The sequence below is a fragment of the Mytilus californianus genome, unplaced genomic scaffold, assembly GCF_021869535.1.
Source record: "Mytilus californianus isolate M0D057914Y unplaced genomic scaffold, xbMytCali1.0.p SCAF_1, whole genome shotgun sequence".
In the NCBI taxonomy this organism is placed as follows: Eukaryota; Metazoa; Mollusca; class Bivalvia; order Mytilida; family Mytilidae; genus Mytilus; species Mytilus californianus.
In genome coordinates, this window is record NW_026262581.1 from 48227326 (window position 1) to 48245575 (window position 18250).

General features: G+C 31.8%; 1 protein-coding gene across 9 annotated transcripts in view; it reads left to right on the top strand.

Moving 5' to 3' along the window:
• The window catches only part of LOC127704512 (uncharacterized), a 31439-nt gene extending 14071 nt beyond the window's left edge, over positions 1-17368 (top strand). Inside the window, exons 1-4 of one of the 9 annotated variants that reach the window (XR_007983324.1) lie at positions 4-55; positions 617-676; positions 1347-1625; positions 9623-9799. Coding sequence is in view for 3 of the 9 variants with exons in the window: in XM_052208622.1 (XP_052064582.1) it covers positions 622-676; positions 1347-1652; positions 16962-17191 (591 nt within the window). In the remaining 6 variants the exon portion in view is untranslated. Of the gene's footprint in view, positions 1-3; positions 56-616; positions 677-1346; positions 1653-8013; positions 8052-8609; positions 8670-9622; positions 9800-15979; positions 16040-16655 lie in introns of those variants that run through there. The other 8 variants (XM_052208608.1, XM_052208622.1, XR_007983320.1 and 5 more) reach the window with 8 other exon arrangements.
• The last annotated feature ends 882 nt before the right edge of the window (positions 17369-18250 follow it).

Sequence of the window (18250 nt, forward strand, 5' to 3'; positions counted from 1 at the left end):
AAATTGAAGATTTCACAAAACATTTCTGTACACAATTAAAAAGGACACATTTGAGGTAAGTCATATGTTTACAACGAATTAAATCTTAAAAACAATAAACAATTTTGATAATATTTCGATGATACTTTTATTTCAACGGTTCGAAAAAGAAATAGATTTTTAGTATCAAATCTATAATTTAAAATGCAATTATGATTTTAAATTTATATTGAAATATTTTTGTGAACGTTATATGATTAAAAATAAGGATAAAAAAGAGGGGAAATACGAAAGGGACAACAAAATTTCATAAGTCGAAGATAAATTGATATCAACTTTTCAAACATTCATGATCAACAGATCTTCTGATTACATTTCGATCTTTTTTTATTATATAATAAATTGCACTCCTGACTTGTATACATTTTACGACGATTTCTATAATTGTATAGGTGTGCAGCTTTTAGTTAAACGCAAAATTCAATCTGATAAATAGAAAAATACCAATAAGTTATGAGTATATATATATCTCTTTCTCTTCCACATGTTCCACAATGCCTCATTTATTTTGGTAGAAAACTAATTCATCAATTATAGCATTTTCAACCCATTTAAATTGTTTTAATATTCATTCCAGATATAATGGAAGGGAAAGCTGTTATCATTTTCTTTGGATTTATAGCATGTGCTTTTGCTGGTATGTATCTTATTGCATCATATTTCCAATCTTTGGTTCATTATTTAATGTTTTAAACAAATAAATGAATCTTGAGCAAATATCATTAGATAAACTACAGACCAAATATTTGAATACCAACAGACCAAACATTCTATAAACAATCTTGTATACGAAAATAAAAATACAAACAATGCTACTTCGTTTGAACTCTTTCGTATTCCTTCACATTGGGAAAACAAAGGAATTTGAATTCATTTGAATAATAGAATTTGTAGCTCGCAATACACAAATGACTTCATTCTAAAATGAGAATACCTAATTTATTGTATTGAAAAGCAAAAATAAATGTTAAGATTGCTGTAAGTTAATCAAAACAGACAAATTTTGAAAAGGTATTTGAACAAAGATTTCAAAACTTTTTTTTGTAATTATTAACGATATGAAATTAACTCTAATTTATCATCAATTTATTTGACTTTTTCTACGAATAAAAGACATATTCTAACACTCATCAGAAACGCTGAAACCGTGAAATCCGCTATACCCTACGTATTAATTGTAGTGGCACTTAAACCTTGTAATAAACACAGTGATTATGGAAAACATCGAAACCCAATAATTAAGTCCAATCTCAGTTATCAACGATATTTCATTTTTCAATATTTCTGATTAAAACTTATCATTACAGTATATCCAGTGAAGAAAGCTTGTGAAATTGAATGCTCTAGTCATTTAGATTGTCAAACTGGATACAGTTGTCAAACAGTTGGCTGTAATCGTTTGTGCAGACCTAAAAGAGTAATTTTATCAAATGCAGTAGTCAGATCAGACATTATTACATCAGGATGTGTTGAGAGATGTTTGGTGCAAGGTGGGCAAGATTGCAGACGTCTTTGTCAGCGTGATGTAGATTCATTTCCAGGAGGCCAAATCATTACTGGAGATTCCTTAGACAGTACCCTCACAGGTGCTTTAGTAGATTCTATTCGGTCAGGTAGTCTAGTCAGACGTATCTCGCCAGTAGATTCTATTCGGTCAGGTAGTCTAGTCAGACGTATCTCGCCAGTAGATTCTATTCGGTCAGGTAGTTTAGTTAGACGTACCTTGCTAGTTGATTCAATAGGCTGTCAAAATAAGTGCATTTCACGGGGCTGCAACTTCAACGAGGAATGCGTCACAAGAAATGGATGTTATGTATGTGTTCGTGCCAAGACATACACATAAAATAAGACAACCGATGACACAATGAATAGTGCAATATTCGTCTGATATTTGTCCAAATATTTTGATATTTTATATTTTTGTTTTGATACACGAATAAAAGATATATTGTAACAGAGTTTCATTCAATATTTTGTTCTCAAAATGTATAGATGCCTCTAATTTTGACAAAGTGTATAACTAATCATATCTAATAGAAAATATGGATATTTTTACACAAGTATAATCGAAATTGAAATAAAGAAATCAGTTAATTGTTAAAACGCCAAAGCTGTCAATTAATTCTTGAATATTAAATTGTTTTTATGTCGCACAATTGATTAGTATTTATTACAAAGATGTAAATATAAAATCAGTGCACAACACAAAAATATTTCTCATAGGAAACCCTAATTTATTTCTCTCAGTGAAGATACTCTTATGACCCCGTTAACATTTGTGCGTGGTCAGTTTGATTTTAAAATGTTAGCCCATGATTTTAAGTTGCAAAAAAAAAAACAATGAAAAAAATCAGCCATAAAAAATCATTAAAAGCTGTAATTTTTGTTAAAAACAAATTTCATAGCTTACGGTGGGTTGATACCTTTATTCGTGGACAGTTAGTCACTTAGGGTTTCATCATTCCAATAGGTTAATGCTTTGATACTTACATGTCAAACAAGTATTGTTTAATTGGAATTCGCCTTTACAAGTGAGGAATGTACTTACTTAAGCATTGCTCCGATTCCTAGTCTCGGTTTGATAATACTTTTGGTTTTGTTAGATATATCCGCTCTTCAACGTTTGCATTACGTTTTGCATTTTCATAAATATTGCCTCGAGCATCTCTGAATAGACATTATTTGTCGCAATGGGGATCTGATGCAGGACAACTGTTACCTTGTAATTTATGAATTACGTCAAATAGCTGTTGATTCCATGAAAATGATGTATGTTGGTTCTACGCTTTTTCGCTTCATTATGTTATGAAGAAAGTCAAAATAACCATCTTTTCATGGGAAATAATGAAACGGAGGCTAATAGGGCCGACACCAATTATTTCGAAAGAATTGATAATTTTTTGGGACTTTCGCTGGCCTAAAATACTCCTTAAATATTGAAATGAATCGGTAGAGTCTAAAAATGTAAATTTCATTCAATTTTGAAATAGTTTTCCTTTCATTTCCCCTCGTGTTGCACCCAATGGTCTTCAGAAAGAATTTTAAAATCTAGCTGACTATCTACTATCTTAACGGAGTATTTATGAACAGTAGTATATAAATATAAAAGGTCTGGAATAAAGTTCATCCAGACATATTTTATTTATTGATTGGATAAGCACGTCTTTCTGGTAGTGGAAATAAAAGGATATTTATTTGTGTCTCTAAGAGGCTTTTCAGAATGATTTTGTGTTTTTCCGTTTGATAAATACTAGACGTAGATGAATTTTAGAAAAAAAGGATATAGTAAAAAAAAATGATATTTTTCTTTGCGAGATAATAAGGATATGTTTGATTATAAGTGATTTAGGGAACAAAGTAATCTAAATTTCAAATCTTTTTATTAAATGATTTAAAACAAAAGAATAAAAAAGTGCTAGTTGCATATCCCCACATTATTTCTTTAGTTTTCCTGACAACAACGAACAAAAACTTCATCTCAATAACTACTAACCAACAAAGACAAGAAAAACCTTGAACAAATAATAAAACAAAAATTAAACTTCGGGCCTGTAGATATAAAAGTATATCGTGAAGACTGTATTCATACATGACTATGCAGTAAGGGTTTTGCTCATTGTTGAAAACCGTACGGTGACCTATAGTTGTTAAATTCTATGTCATTTGGTCTCAGGTTGGTGTAGAGTTGTCTCATTGGCAATCATACCACATCTTATTATTATTATATATACTGTAGCTCTGGTTCCTTAACTGATTTGGATCCTTTTCAACATTTGTATTAGCTGTGGAATCATAACACGTATGATACTTGTGATATGATTCAACCCTCAGTTTTAATGAAATGAACTATTAATTCAACCAACTTGCAAGATGAGCACAGTAATATCAGACTTAAAGGTAAGCCTTTATAGTAACAGGTAAAAATGAATGTTATGTCCAATAAATCATCACCTCCCCCTGACAAAGAATATCAAATAGTTTTTCCCTTCAGACCAGTGCAATTAAGATGCTAACAACACATTCAACTTTCTGGTAAACTGGATAGACCTTATCGCTATTTGTCCGTCATTTCTGGACATCACAAAGGTTCCCGTAAAATTCTGACGTCATTATAGAAAATGTCTGACGCCACAATAGTTCAAGTGAAGCAGATTGTCAGGTCAAGTGTTCTGATATCCAAATAGCCTTTTTTCCCTTCAGGCCAGTGCAATGAAGATGATAACAACACATTCAACTTTCTAGTAAACTGGATAGACCTTATCGCTATTTGTCCGTCATTTCTGGACATCACAAAGGTTCCCGTAAAATTCTGACGTCACAATAGAAAATGTCTGACGCCACAATAGTTCAAGTGAAGCAGATTGTCAGGTCAAGTGTTCTGATATTCAAATAGCCTATGGTCTGTTGTCTCCTGTTACGAGGAAAATTCTCCCTTACAAACCCAAAAATCAGTAATTCATGGAATTTCGAAAAGCTTCTTGACTTTCTAGACCGAAAATGAATCTTGAATCAAATTTCTTATACTTTACATAGCTTGAATTAAAATTGTAAGGCCTCTTACCAATGATTAATTTAATTGGTATATAGGTCATATGGCTAGTGGTGAACAAATTAATTTAGCTGACCCAATTTTTATATTGACCATGGCCATAGTGCATGTGGTTAATAGTAATTAGAGACATAGTCTTGGTGGGATGTCACGTGCATCAGTTTTTTGTCAAATCCATTTATTTCTCTGCGGAACAGCTTAATCTCGCAAAGCATGATAGGATAAATATTTTCAAAATATATGAAAAGGGTACTGGATGTCTCAGGTGCTCATGGCTACTACAAAAGTGCTATATGCACATATCGTTGGCCAAATGAACGACATATGTCCTAATCGGTGTTTTTAAAACTTCTGGAAAATATTGACGGAAATAAGGGAAGAATAGTGTAAAAATAATGAAAACAGAACGACTCTGATTCTAAAAACGGATGTTAGATTGTATATTTGGATTGCTATAGATATATACGATGTTATATTTTTGTCCAGTTTCCAATGTTAAATAATTAAAATGAGAAGGTATTTATTTACCTTACAGCTTCATTTTCCGGCGATGCTGGAATGTATAAATGATATAACACAAGACCTACTTTATCTCTTGATTCGGATGCTTGCGGATATCTTCTTAAAGTTCAACGGGAATATTAGATAAAATGCTCCGCTGGGCGCAGCTTGACACAATCGCAGAGGTCGAACACTGAACAGTTGGGGCAAGTATGGACACAACATTCAAGCTTGATACACACTGAATTTGGATTGTGATTAAATATTTGACACAGCATAGGTTTCTGACACAGAATGAATGTGGTCTAAGAACTTATAAATTTTTAATTTACCTATTCAAACCATATCTTTATTGTTTATGTTATAGATAAATCAGAAATAACCAATTTAAAATGGAAAATTTTAAAGAAAAAAAAATTCCTCCCCCAAATTATTTTGAACCCCCTTATGATTCATCACCCCCAAACTCAATCCCAGCCTTCCCTTTGTCGTATGGTACCTTGCAGTACAATTTCAGAGAGATCCATACACTTGAACACAATTTATTGTCTGGAAACTAGAAAAATGCTAATTTTTTGGCCCCTTTTTGGCCCCTTATTCCTAAACGTTATGGGCAATTACCCCCAAACTCAATTCCAGCTTTCCCTTTGTAATATGGAACCTTGTAGTACAATTTCAGAAAGATCCATACACTTACACACAAGTTATTGTCATGAAACCAGAAAAATGCTTGTTTTTGCCCTTTTTTTGGCCCCTAATTCCTAAAAGTTTGAGGCAATTTCCCCCCAAAATCAATCCCAGCATTCCCTTCGTGATATAGAACATTGTGGTACAATTTTTTTGCCCCTTTTTGGCCCTTAATTCCTTAACTGTTGGTACCATAACCCCAAAATCAATCCCAACCTTCCTTTTGTGATATTGAACCTTATGGTGAACTTTCATAGAGATCAATATACTTAAACTAAAGTAAGAGTGCGAAAACCATTGTGTCATCGGACGACGACGATGACGACGACGACGCCAACGTCAAACCAATATACGACCGCAAATTTTTTTTGCGGTCGTATAAAAAGAACCCGGATAGAACCAAGAAATTGGATGCTTATAACCAAACAACCCGGATGTTGAACCAGTTACCATGGTTTCGAACCAAAGAACCCAGATAGAACCAAGGTTCAGAACCAAAATGACCCGGATGGAACCAAGGTTTTGCACCAGAGTGCACGGATAAAGCCTAATTGCATCCGGAAATCTCATGACTTTTTATACCTTTAACGTATTTTCCAAATCATTTATTTTTTTAGTATATTTATATATTATAAACCAATACAATTTGTTGATAACAAAATGTAAAAACACTTTTTTCTCTAAACATCAATAAAACATGAAAATGTAATTTTAGTAGGTGAATGATTAAAATGTCACGTTTCAACTAAAAATAATTAATCTTTTAACCTTACAGTTGTAAATGTCCAATAAACCAATTTTGAATACCAAACATTTTATTTTCGGAAACGGTCTGAACAATACCATGGGGACAGATTTGTTTTAGCTGTGCCAGATTGTATATTACTTTGATTTTATTCAGGCTTCTGACTTGTGATAGGCATAGACAGCATATGGCGGGGTTGATGTTGGATTTGAATGAATTTGCTCCAATCAGATGCAACTATTGGTACAAGAAAAGTTTGTAACCGATGTTGTTCTGACAATCTTTCACATTATAACCAAAGTGTTCTGCAGAATGCTGGCACATTCCACTGGTGTCGGTTTGTTAATGGCAAAATGGTCAAAAGATGACACCATATTAAGATTTAAAATATTTTAAAGTCTAAAATTACATTTTCATGTAAATATTTTGTTTTACCTGAAAATTGAATCGTGTTTGGAAAGTTTTGAAGGTTACCTGCTCTTGGTTGAGGTCTACAATCCCAAATAGAAGTATGTTTCAACAGCTTAGAGAATGAATGACATACAGAAGTTACATATAGGCTGTTTCTTTACGTATTTGTATCGTTCTTTATATGTTTATTAGTACTGTTGGAGTATTAAATTGACTTGAAATTTTTTAAATTCAAATAAAATCAATTATTCTTTAATGATTTGAAAGTTTATGAATAATCAGCATTACACATTAGATCGTTGAAGGTTTCTCAATATAACTCGTGCCGGTTGTAATATTACCCAAATATTGATTGTTTACTAACACACGAAACCCACGATGATTGTACCAGAGAGTTTAAGATAAATAAGGAACTTCGATTTCAAATATTTATCTAACCATATGCTATCAAATAAAGATTTTGTGCCACGGCGAACCTTAAGTGAATTTTGACAAAGATTTTGTCATGAAATGTGCAAAATCTGAGAAAAAAAGACAGAAATAGTCCTTCCGAATAATTCAAGCTTCGAGGTCGTTTGTTAAAATCAAAATCAGAATTGAAAGTATTAATGCACACCCATGGTGAATCTGTCCTTAAAGACCACAATATTCAAATGCATGTTTCGGCATGACAAACATCCCCAATAGCATCGCTCTGGTTTAATGTCTTAAACTTTATACTATAGATACAAAAAGAAAGCCGCCTTTAATCAAAATGTGTGGCAGCAATAAAAAAAGAGATGGAAAGGAATAAATGAATCAAACAGATAACAAAAGTTTTTTGTTGTTCAAACAAAACCTTCTGACCAAAGACATATTTCATATATTTTTTTATTGTGGTTTGGTGACACGGGAGACTGAGGTTTAAGTTTTATACAAATATTCACAATGCACGTATGACATTTAGAACTTGATTGATGTTCATAATAACAAGTATTGCAAAACTTACGTCACGGTTGCACTGAACCGTTTGTTTCCTCTAATACAGCGTATTTCCTCATGTAGGGTGTATATAAGACAGAAATAAATTGAAGACTTCACAAAACATTTCTGTACACAATTAAAAAGGACACATTTGAGGTGAGTCATAGGTGTATAACGAATTAAATCTTAAAAACAATAAACAATTTTAATAATATTTCGATGAAACGTTTAGTTTAACGGTTCGTAAAAGTAATAGATTTTTAGTATCAAATCTATAATTTAAAATGCAATTATGATTTTAAATTTATATTGAAATATTTCTGTGAACGTTATATGATTAAAAATTAGGATAAAAAAAGAGGGGAAATACGAAAGGGACAACAAAATTTCATAGTCGAAGATAAATTGATATCAACTTTTCAAACATTCATGATCAACAGATCTTCTGATTACATTTCGATCTTTTTTTATTATATAATAAATTGCACTCCTGACTTGTATGCATTTTACGACGATTTCTGTAATTGTATAGGTGTGCAGCTTTTAGTTAAACGCAAAATTCAAGCCGATAAATAGAAAAATACCAATAGGTTATGAGTATATATCTCTTTCTCTTCCACATGTTCCACAATGCCTCATTTATTTTGGTAGAAAAACTAATTCATCAATTATAGCATTTTCAACCCATTTAAATTATTTTAATATTCATTCCAGATATAATGGAAGGGAAAGCTGTTATCATTTTCTTTGGATTTATAGCATGTGCTTTTGCTGGTATGTATCTTATTGCATCATATTTCCAATCTTTGGTTCATTATTTAAATGAAGATTTGAACAAATAAATGAATCTTCAGCAAATTTCATTAGATAAACTACAGACCAAATATTTGAATACAAACAGACCAAACATTCTATAAACAATCTTGTAATCGAAAATCAAAATACAAACAATGCTACTTCGTTTGAACTCTTTCGTATTCCTTCACATTGGGAAAACAAAGGAATTTGAAATCATTTGAATAATAGAATTTGTAGCTCGCAATACACAAATGACTTCAATCTAAAATGAGAATACCTAATTTATTGTATTGAAAAGCAAAACTAAATTTTAAGATTGCTGTAAGTTAATCAAAACAGACAGATTTGGAAAAGGTATTTGAACAAAGATTTCTAAATTTTTTTTTGTAACTGTTAATGATATGAAATTAACTCTAATTTTTCATCAATTTATTTGACTTTTTCTACGAATAAAAGACAAATTCTAACCCATATCAGAAACGCTGAAACCGTGAAATCCGCTATACCCTACGTATTAATTGAAATGGCACTAAAACATTGTAACAAACACAGTGATTAAGGAAAACATCGAAACACAATAATTAAGTCCAATCTCAGTTACCAACGATATTTCATTTTTCAACATTTCTGATTAAAACTTATCATTACAGTATATCCATTGAAGAAAGCTTGTGAAATTGAATGTTCTAGTCATTTGGATTGTCAAACTGGATACAGTTGTCAAACAGTTGGCTGTAATCGTTTGTGCAGACCTAAAAGAGTAATTTTATCAAATGCAGTAGTCAGATCAGACATTATTACATCAGGATGTGTTGAGAGATGTTTGGTGCAAGGTGGGCAAGATTGCAGACGTCTTTGTCAGCGTGATGTAGATTCATTTCCAGGAGGCCGAATCATTACTGAAGATTCCTTAGACAGTACCCTCACAGGTGCTTTAGTAGATTCTATTCGGTCAGGTAGTCTAGTAAAACGTATCTCGCCAGTAGATTCTATTCGGTCAGGTAGTCTAGTCAGACGTATCTCGCCAGTAGATTCTATTCGGTCAGGTAGTCTAGTTAGACGTACCTTGCTAGTTGATTCAATAGGCTGTCAAAATAAGTGCATTTCATGGGGCTGCAACTTCAACGAGGAATGCGTCACAAGAAATGGATGTTATGTATGTGTTCGTGCCAAGACCTACACATAAAATAAGACAACCGATGCCACAATGAATAGTGCAATATTCGTCTGATATTAATCCAAATATTGTGATATTTTATAGTTTTGTTTTGATACACGAATAAAACATATATTGTAACAGAGTTTCATTCAATATTTTGTTCTCAAAATGTATAGATGCCTCTAACTTTGACAAAGTGTATAACTAATCATATCTAATAGAAAATATGAATATTTTTACACAAGTATAATCGAAATTGAAATAAAGAAATCAGTTAATTGTTAAAACGACCAAAGCTGTCAATTAACTTTTGAATATAAAATTGTTTTTATGTCGCACCATTGATTAGTTTTTATTACAAAGATGTAAATATAAAATCAGTGCACAACACAAATATATTTCTTATTGGAAACCATAATTTATTTCTCTTAGTAAAGATACCCTTATGAACCCGTTAACATTAGTGCGTGGTCAGTTTGATTTTAAAATTTTAGCCTATGATTTTAAGGGACAAAAAGGAACAATGGAAGGAAATCAGCCAAAAAAATCATTAAAAGCTGTAATTTTTGTTAAAAACAAACTTCATAGATTAAGTTGGCTTGATACCTTTATTTGTGGACAGTTAGTCACTAAGGGTTTCATCATTCCAGTAGGTCAATACTTTGATACTTACATGTCAAACAAGTATTGTTTAATTGGAATTCGCCTTTTGATGTGAGGAATGTACTTACTTAAGCATTGATACGATTCCTAGTCTCGGTTTGATAATACTTTTGGTTTTGTTAGATATATCCGCCCTTAAACGTTTGCATTACGTTTTGCATTTTCATAAATATTGGCCTCGAGCATCTCTGAATAGACATTATTTGTCGAAATGGGGATCTGATGCAGGACAACTGTTACCTTGTAATTTATGAATTACGTCAAATAGCTGTTGATTTCATGAAAATGATGTATGATGGTTCTACGTTTTTTCGCTAAAATAAGCTAAGAAACATCGGTGATTAATTATTCACTTGCAGGTGAATAATTCGACCTCATTAAATCCGTTTTTATGCGACCTTCAATAAAACCTTTAGCTAGAGATTGATTAGGCATAAACTAGGCATGTTCAGCTATTAAAAGGAAAAGAATGTCAACATTGACAGTGAAACAAAAGTAAACCATTTGGTTGACTGATTTGATCCACAAAAACTCATTCTTGTACAGGAAAAACGATGATTAGCATATTTTTTAAATCTACAATATGAAATCAAACAGACCTAAAAAATCCAACTGCACGTGTTTGCTATCTATTTATATCTATATTAATTATATTTATATCGGGTTATATGACCGTCACAATCTTGGAGGTCGATGGTTAATTAGAGGCGTCCAGACTAAAATACACCCTAAATTCTGATACATATTATCGAGTTCATACATCGCAAATTGTTTATTTAAAACTTTTTTTAAATTGTGATATACGTTTTAGTATGTTATAAATCGAATATGAGAATTTGAGTTAAATCGGTGAACATGAATTTGACAGCTAATGCCCCTTTAAAAACACTACTTAATGAAAAGATGATGCAAAGGCATATATATATAGGACTAGCTTGACCCATAAAAACATGTAGCAAATTAATTTCTTCAAGTATATGTACATGTATAAGAGTAAATTTTTTTAAGTCGTTAAATCTGTATGTGCTCCTTTCTTAAGGGGGCACGGTAGTATTTCCTAGCCCATAAGGGATAATGATAGCCTTTTTAGAATTTTCACCACTTTTTAACACTGCCAAAATTCTACTTAAACAGTTAACTGAAGTACTTTTATTATACTATTCAGAAATGAATTTGAATATGTATCATGACCGTTTACTTTTTTTTGATATCTTTAAAAACCTAAGGCCACTAGTGCTTTTAGGTCTTTTATCATGCAGTGAATACAAAATAAAAATATTTCAAAAATTCATTTTTACCTGTATGTAAAATTATTTCATATTTTTCTACACCTGATTCATCCCTCAGTTTGGGAAAGTGTGTTCAGTTGATACTGTATTTTTTGTCCAATCACACTGTTCAGATACATTGAACTAAGTAGGGTACACAAAAGAGCAACCTAAATTCTGGTTTGCAAATACTACCGTGCTACCTTAAACATCATTCATATCATGTATATAGTATTTGACATTCACCCTTTAATATTCACAGTCTTCGCAATCAACCACAGTCCCATCAGCCCAGGCTTGTAAAAAATGCTGTCAGGCCTGTCAAAATCATCTCTACAATCCATCAATCTAACTAAAATTTTCGTAAAATAAAACTTCGGGCCTGTAGATTTAAAAGTATATCGTGAAGACTGTATTCGTACATGACTATGCAGTAAGGGTTTTGCTCATTGTTGAAGACCGTACGGTGACCAATAGTTGTTAACTTCTATGTCATTTGGTCTCAGGTTGGTGGAGAGTTGTCTCATTGGCAATCATACCACATCTTATTATTATTATATATACAGTAGCTCTGGTTCCTTAACTGATTTGGATCCTTTTCAACATTTGTATTAGCTGTGGAATCATAACACGTATGATCCTTGTGATATGATTGAACCCTCAGTTTTAATGGCATGAACTATTAAATCAACCAACTTGCTAGATGAGCACAGTATTATCAGACTTTAAGGTAAGAATTTCATATAGTTTTCCCTTCAGACCAGTGCCATTAAGATGCTAACAACACATTCAACTGTCTGGTAAACTGAATAGACCTTATCGCTATTTGTCCGTCATTTCTGGACATCACAAAGGTTCCCGTAAAATTCTGACGTCACAATAGAAAATGTCTGACGCCACAATAGTTAAAGTGAAGTAGATTGTCAGGTCAAGTGTTCTGATATCCAAATAGCCTATGGTCTATTGTCTCCTGTAACGAGGAAAATTCTCCCTTACAATTTCGAAAATTAGTAATTCATGGAATTGGAAAAGCTTCTTGACTTTCTAGACCGAAAATGAATCTTGAATCAAATTTCTTATACTTTACAATGCTTGTAATAAAATTGTAAGGCCTCTTACCAATGATTAATTTAATTGGTATATAGGTCATATGGCTAGTGGTGAACAAATTAATTTAGCTGACCCGATTTTTATATTGGCCATGGCCGTAGTGTATGTGGTTAATAGTAATTAGAGACATAGTCTTGGTTGGGTGTCACTTGCATCAGATTTTTGTCAAATCTATTTATTTCTCTGCGGAACAGCTTAATTTCGCATAGCATGATAGAATAAATATTTTCAAAATATATGACAAGGGTACTGGATGTCTCAGGTGCTCACCGCTTCTACAAAAGTGCTATATGCACATATCGTTGGCCAAATGAACGACATATGTCCTAATTAGTGTTTTTAAAACTTCTAGAAAATATTGACGGAAATTGGGGATGAGTAGTGAAAAAATAATGAAAACGGAACAACTCTGATTCAAAAAACGGATGTTAGATTGTATATTTGGGTTGATATAGATATAGACGATGTTATATTTTTGTCCAGTTTCCCATGTTAAATAATTAAAATGAGAAGGTATTTATTTACCTTACAGCTACATTTTCCGGCGATGCTGGAATGTATAAATGATATAAAACAAGACCTACTTTATCTCTCTATTCGGATGCTTGCGGATATCTTCTCAAAGTTCAACGGGAATCTTAGAAAAGAACCCGAATAGAACCAAGAAGTTGGATTCCTATAACAAAACAACCCGGATGTTGAACCAGTTACCATAGTTTCGAACCAAAGAACCCAGATAGAACCAATGATCAGAACCAAAAGACCCGGATGGAACCAAGGTTTTGCACCAGAGTGCACGGATAGAACCTAATTGCATTCGGAAATCTCATGACTTTTTATACCTTTAACGTATTTTCCAAATCATTTATTTATTTAGTATATTTATATATAATAAAGCAATACAATTTGTTGATAATAAAATGTAAAAACACCTTTTTCTCAAAACATCAATAAAACATGAAAATGCTATTTTAGTAGGTAAATGATTAAAATGTCACGTTGCAGTTAAAAATAATTCATTTTTTAACCTTACAGTTGTAAATGTCCCATAAACCAATTTTGAATACCAAACATTTTATTTTCGGAAACGGTCTGAGCAATACCATGGGGACAGATTTGTTTTAGCTGTGCCAGATTGTATATTACTTTGATTTCATTTCGGGCTTTGACTTGTGATAGGCATAGACAGCATATGACGGGGTTGATGTTGGATTTGAATGAATTTGCTCCAATCAGATGCAACTATTGGTATAAGAAAAGTTTGTAACCGATGTTGTTCTGACAATCTTTCACATTATAACCAAAGTGTTCTGCAGAATGCTGGCACACTCCACTGGTGTCGGTTTGTTAATGGCAAAATGGTCAAAAGATGACACCATATTAAGATTTAAAATATTTCAAAGTCTAAAATTTCATTTTCATGTAAATATTTTGTTTTACCTGAAAATTGAATCCTGTTTGGAAAGTTTTGAAGGTTACCTGCTCTTGGTTGAGGTCTACAATCCCCAATAGAAGTATGTTTCAACAGCTTAGACAATGAATGACATACTGAAGTTACATATAGGCTGTTTCTTTACGTATTTGTATTCGTTCTTTATATATTTATTAGTACTGTTGGAGTATTAAATTGACTTGAAATTTTTTAAATTCAAATAAACTCAATTATTCTTTAATGATTTAAAAGTTAATAAATAATCAGCATTACACATTAGAACGTTAAAGGTTTCTCAATTTAACTCGTGCCGGTTGTAATATAACCCAAATATTGATTGTTTACTAACACACGAAAACCACGATGATTGTACCAGAGAGTTTAAGATAAATAAGGAACTTCGATTTCAAATATTTATCTAACCATATGCTATCAAATAAAGATTTTGTGCCACGGCGAACCTTAAGTGAATTTTGACAAAGATTTTGTCATGAAATGTGCAAAATCTGAGAAAAAAAGACAGAAATAGTCCTTCCGAATAATTCAAGTTTCGAGGTCGTTTGTTAAAATCAAAATCAGAATTGAAAGTATTAATGCACACCCATGGTGAATCTGTCCTTAAAGACCACAATATTCAAATGCATGTTTCGGCATGGCAACATCCCCAATAGCATCGCTCTGGTTTAATGTCTTAAACTTTGTACTATAGATACAAAAAGAAAGCCGCCTTTAATCAAAATGTGTGGCAGCAATAAAGAAAGAGATGGAAAGGAATAAATGAATCAAACAGATAACAAAAGTTTTTTGTTGTTCAAACAAAACCTTCTGACCAAAGACATATTTCATATATTTTTTTATTGTGGTTTGGTGACACGGGAGACTGAGGTTTAAGTTTTATACAAATATTCACAATGCACGTATGGCATTTAGAACTTGATTGATGTTCATAATAACAAGTATTACAAAACTTACGTAACAGTTGTACTGAACCGTTTATTTCCTCTAATACAGTGTATTTCCTCATGTAGGGTGTATATAAGACAGAAATAAATTGAAGACTTCACAAAACATTTCTGTACACAATTAAAAAAGACACTTTTGAGGTTAGTCATATGTTTATAACGAATTAAATCTTAAAAACAATAAACAATTTTAATAATATTTCGATGAAACGTTTAGTTTAACGGTTCGTAAAAGTAATAGATTTTTAGTATCAAATCTATAATCTAAAATTTAAATTTATATTGAAATATTTCTGTGAACGTTATATGATTAAAAATAAGGATAAAAAAAGAGGGGAAATACGAAAGGGACAACAAAATTTCATAAATCGAAGATAAATTGATATCATCTTTTCAAACATTCATGATCAACAGATCTTCTGATGACATTTCGATCTTTTTCTATTATATAATGAATTGCACTCCTGACTTGTATGTATTTTACGACGATTTCTATAATTGTATAGGTGTGCAGCTTTTAGTGAAACGCAAAATTCGATTCGATAAATAGAAAAATACCAATAAGTTATGAGTATATATATATCTCTTTCTCTTCCACATGTTCCACAATGCCTCATTTATTTTGGTAGAAAAACTAATTCATCAAATATAGCGTTTTCAACCCATTTAAATTGTTTTAATATTCATTCCAGATATAATGGAAGGGAAAGCTGTTATCATTTTCTTTGGATTTATAGCATGTGCTTTTGCTGGTATGTATCTTATTGCATCATATTTCCAATCTTTGGTTTATTGTTTTAATTAAACAAAGAAATGAATCTTGAGCAAATATTATTAATAAACTACAGACCAAATATTTGAATACCAACAGACCAAACATTTTATAAACAATCTTGTATACGAAAATCAAAATACAAACAATGCTACTTCGTTTCAACTCCTGGAAGACTGTTATTTCGTATACCTTCACATTGGGAAAACAAAGGAATTTTAAATCATTTGAAGAATAGAATTTGTAGCTCGCAATACAAAAATGACTTCAATCTAAAATGAGAATACCTAATTTATTGTATTGAAAAGCACAAATAAATTTTAAGATTGCTGTAAGTTAATTAAAACAGACAGATTGGGAAAAGGTATTAGAACAAAGAGTTCAATACATTTTTTGTAATTGTTAACGATATGAAATTAACTCAAATTTTTCATAAATTTATTACTATTTACTCTACGTAATAATTGTAGTGACAATAAAAAATTGCTATAAACACAGTGATTATGGAAAACATCGAAACCCAATAATTAAGTCCAACCTCAGTTACCAACGATATTTCATTTTTCGACATTTCTGATTAAAATTTATTATTACAGTATATCCAGTGAAGAAAGCTTGTGAAATTGAATGCTCTAGTCATTTAGATTGTCAAACTGGATACAGTTGTAAAACAATTGGCTGTAATCGTATGTGCAGACCTGAAAGAGTAATTTTATCAAATGCAGTAGTCAGATCAGACATTATTACATCAGGATGCGTTGAGAGATGTTTGGTGCAAGGTGGGCGAGATTGCAGACGTCTTTGTCAGCGTGATGTAGATTCATTTCCAGGAGGCCGAATCATCACTGGAGATTCCTTAGACAGTACCCTCACAGGTGCTCTAGTAGATTCTATTCGGTCAGGTAGTCTAGTTAGACGTATCTCGCCAGTAGATTCTATTCGGTCAGATAGTCTAGTTAGACGTATCTCGCCAGTAGATTCTATTCGATCAGGTAGTCTAGTTAGACGTATCTTGCCAGTTGATTCAATAGGCTGTAAAAATACGTGCATTTCACGGGGCTGCAACTTCAACGAGGAATGTGTCACAAGAAATGGATGTTCTGTATGTGTTCTTGCCAAGACCTACGCATAAAATAAGACAACCAAGGCCACAATAGATAGTGCAATATTTATCTGATATTCATCCATGTATTGTAGTATTTATTGTTTTTTGTTTCTATACATAAATAAAGCATATGACGTAACAGAGAGTTTCAGTTAATTGTTGTTCTTAAAATTGAAAGATGACTCTAACACAATCTGAAAACAAAACTGGCACATCTCATAACCTAAAAAGGTTTTCCTTTTGAAAAATAAGATTAATAATGTTGATTGTTTAACTGTTATGTTGTACCTTTTGTTTACTATTTCGTCCTTTTATACTTTGATAAATGATAGGATTAGCATGATAAGATTTTATCATTCTTATTGAAGAGGAATGTAGGGTTTGGACTAGAGTAGCCGATGAACAAGTTGCAAAATGTTTTCAATAAACACAATTAAATATCTATAGATCTACTTTGATAAAATATTTCTATAATGGGTTAAAAGGGTACCTCCATTTCAAAGTATATACAGTTGTGAAATGAGGATTAATTCAGCTTATACAAATTAACGTACTGAAAAAAAGAAATTATAGTTACATATTTCTGTCTCAAAAAAGATATTCACAGAGTTTGAAGTAACACAAAGTGTGTTTCTAGTTAGATGTTTGAAGTTTAGAAATGATCTAATATCATATGCAACATTAATTCAACAATTGTAAAATACATTTGCAGTATCTAAGTTTGATCTGATAATCTTAGTTAAATTACGAAAAACAGTGATTCATAACAGAAAGACAACAGTTTTACAATATATCAGTAAATGCTGGTACCTGACAATATTTGTGTGTACACATATATACCCTTACGTCTTTCACGAAAGTGTAGAAAACCACAAATTCGTCAATCTCCCCTTTTCAAATTAGTATTATCATAAAAAATTACAATGAAAATTTCACATGGTTGTACTGGATTCCTTTGATTCGAAATGTTCGGCTTAACATCGTTCTAAAGTACTTACCAACAATTCTTTGCACAGTAAGAAATGGTTTGCAGAAATATTATGAAATATTTTGGTAAAAGCGGTGTCATTCAAATATTGATTCTTA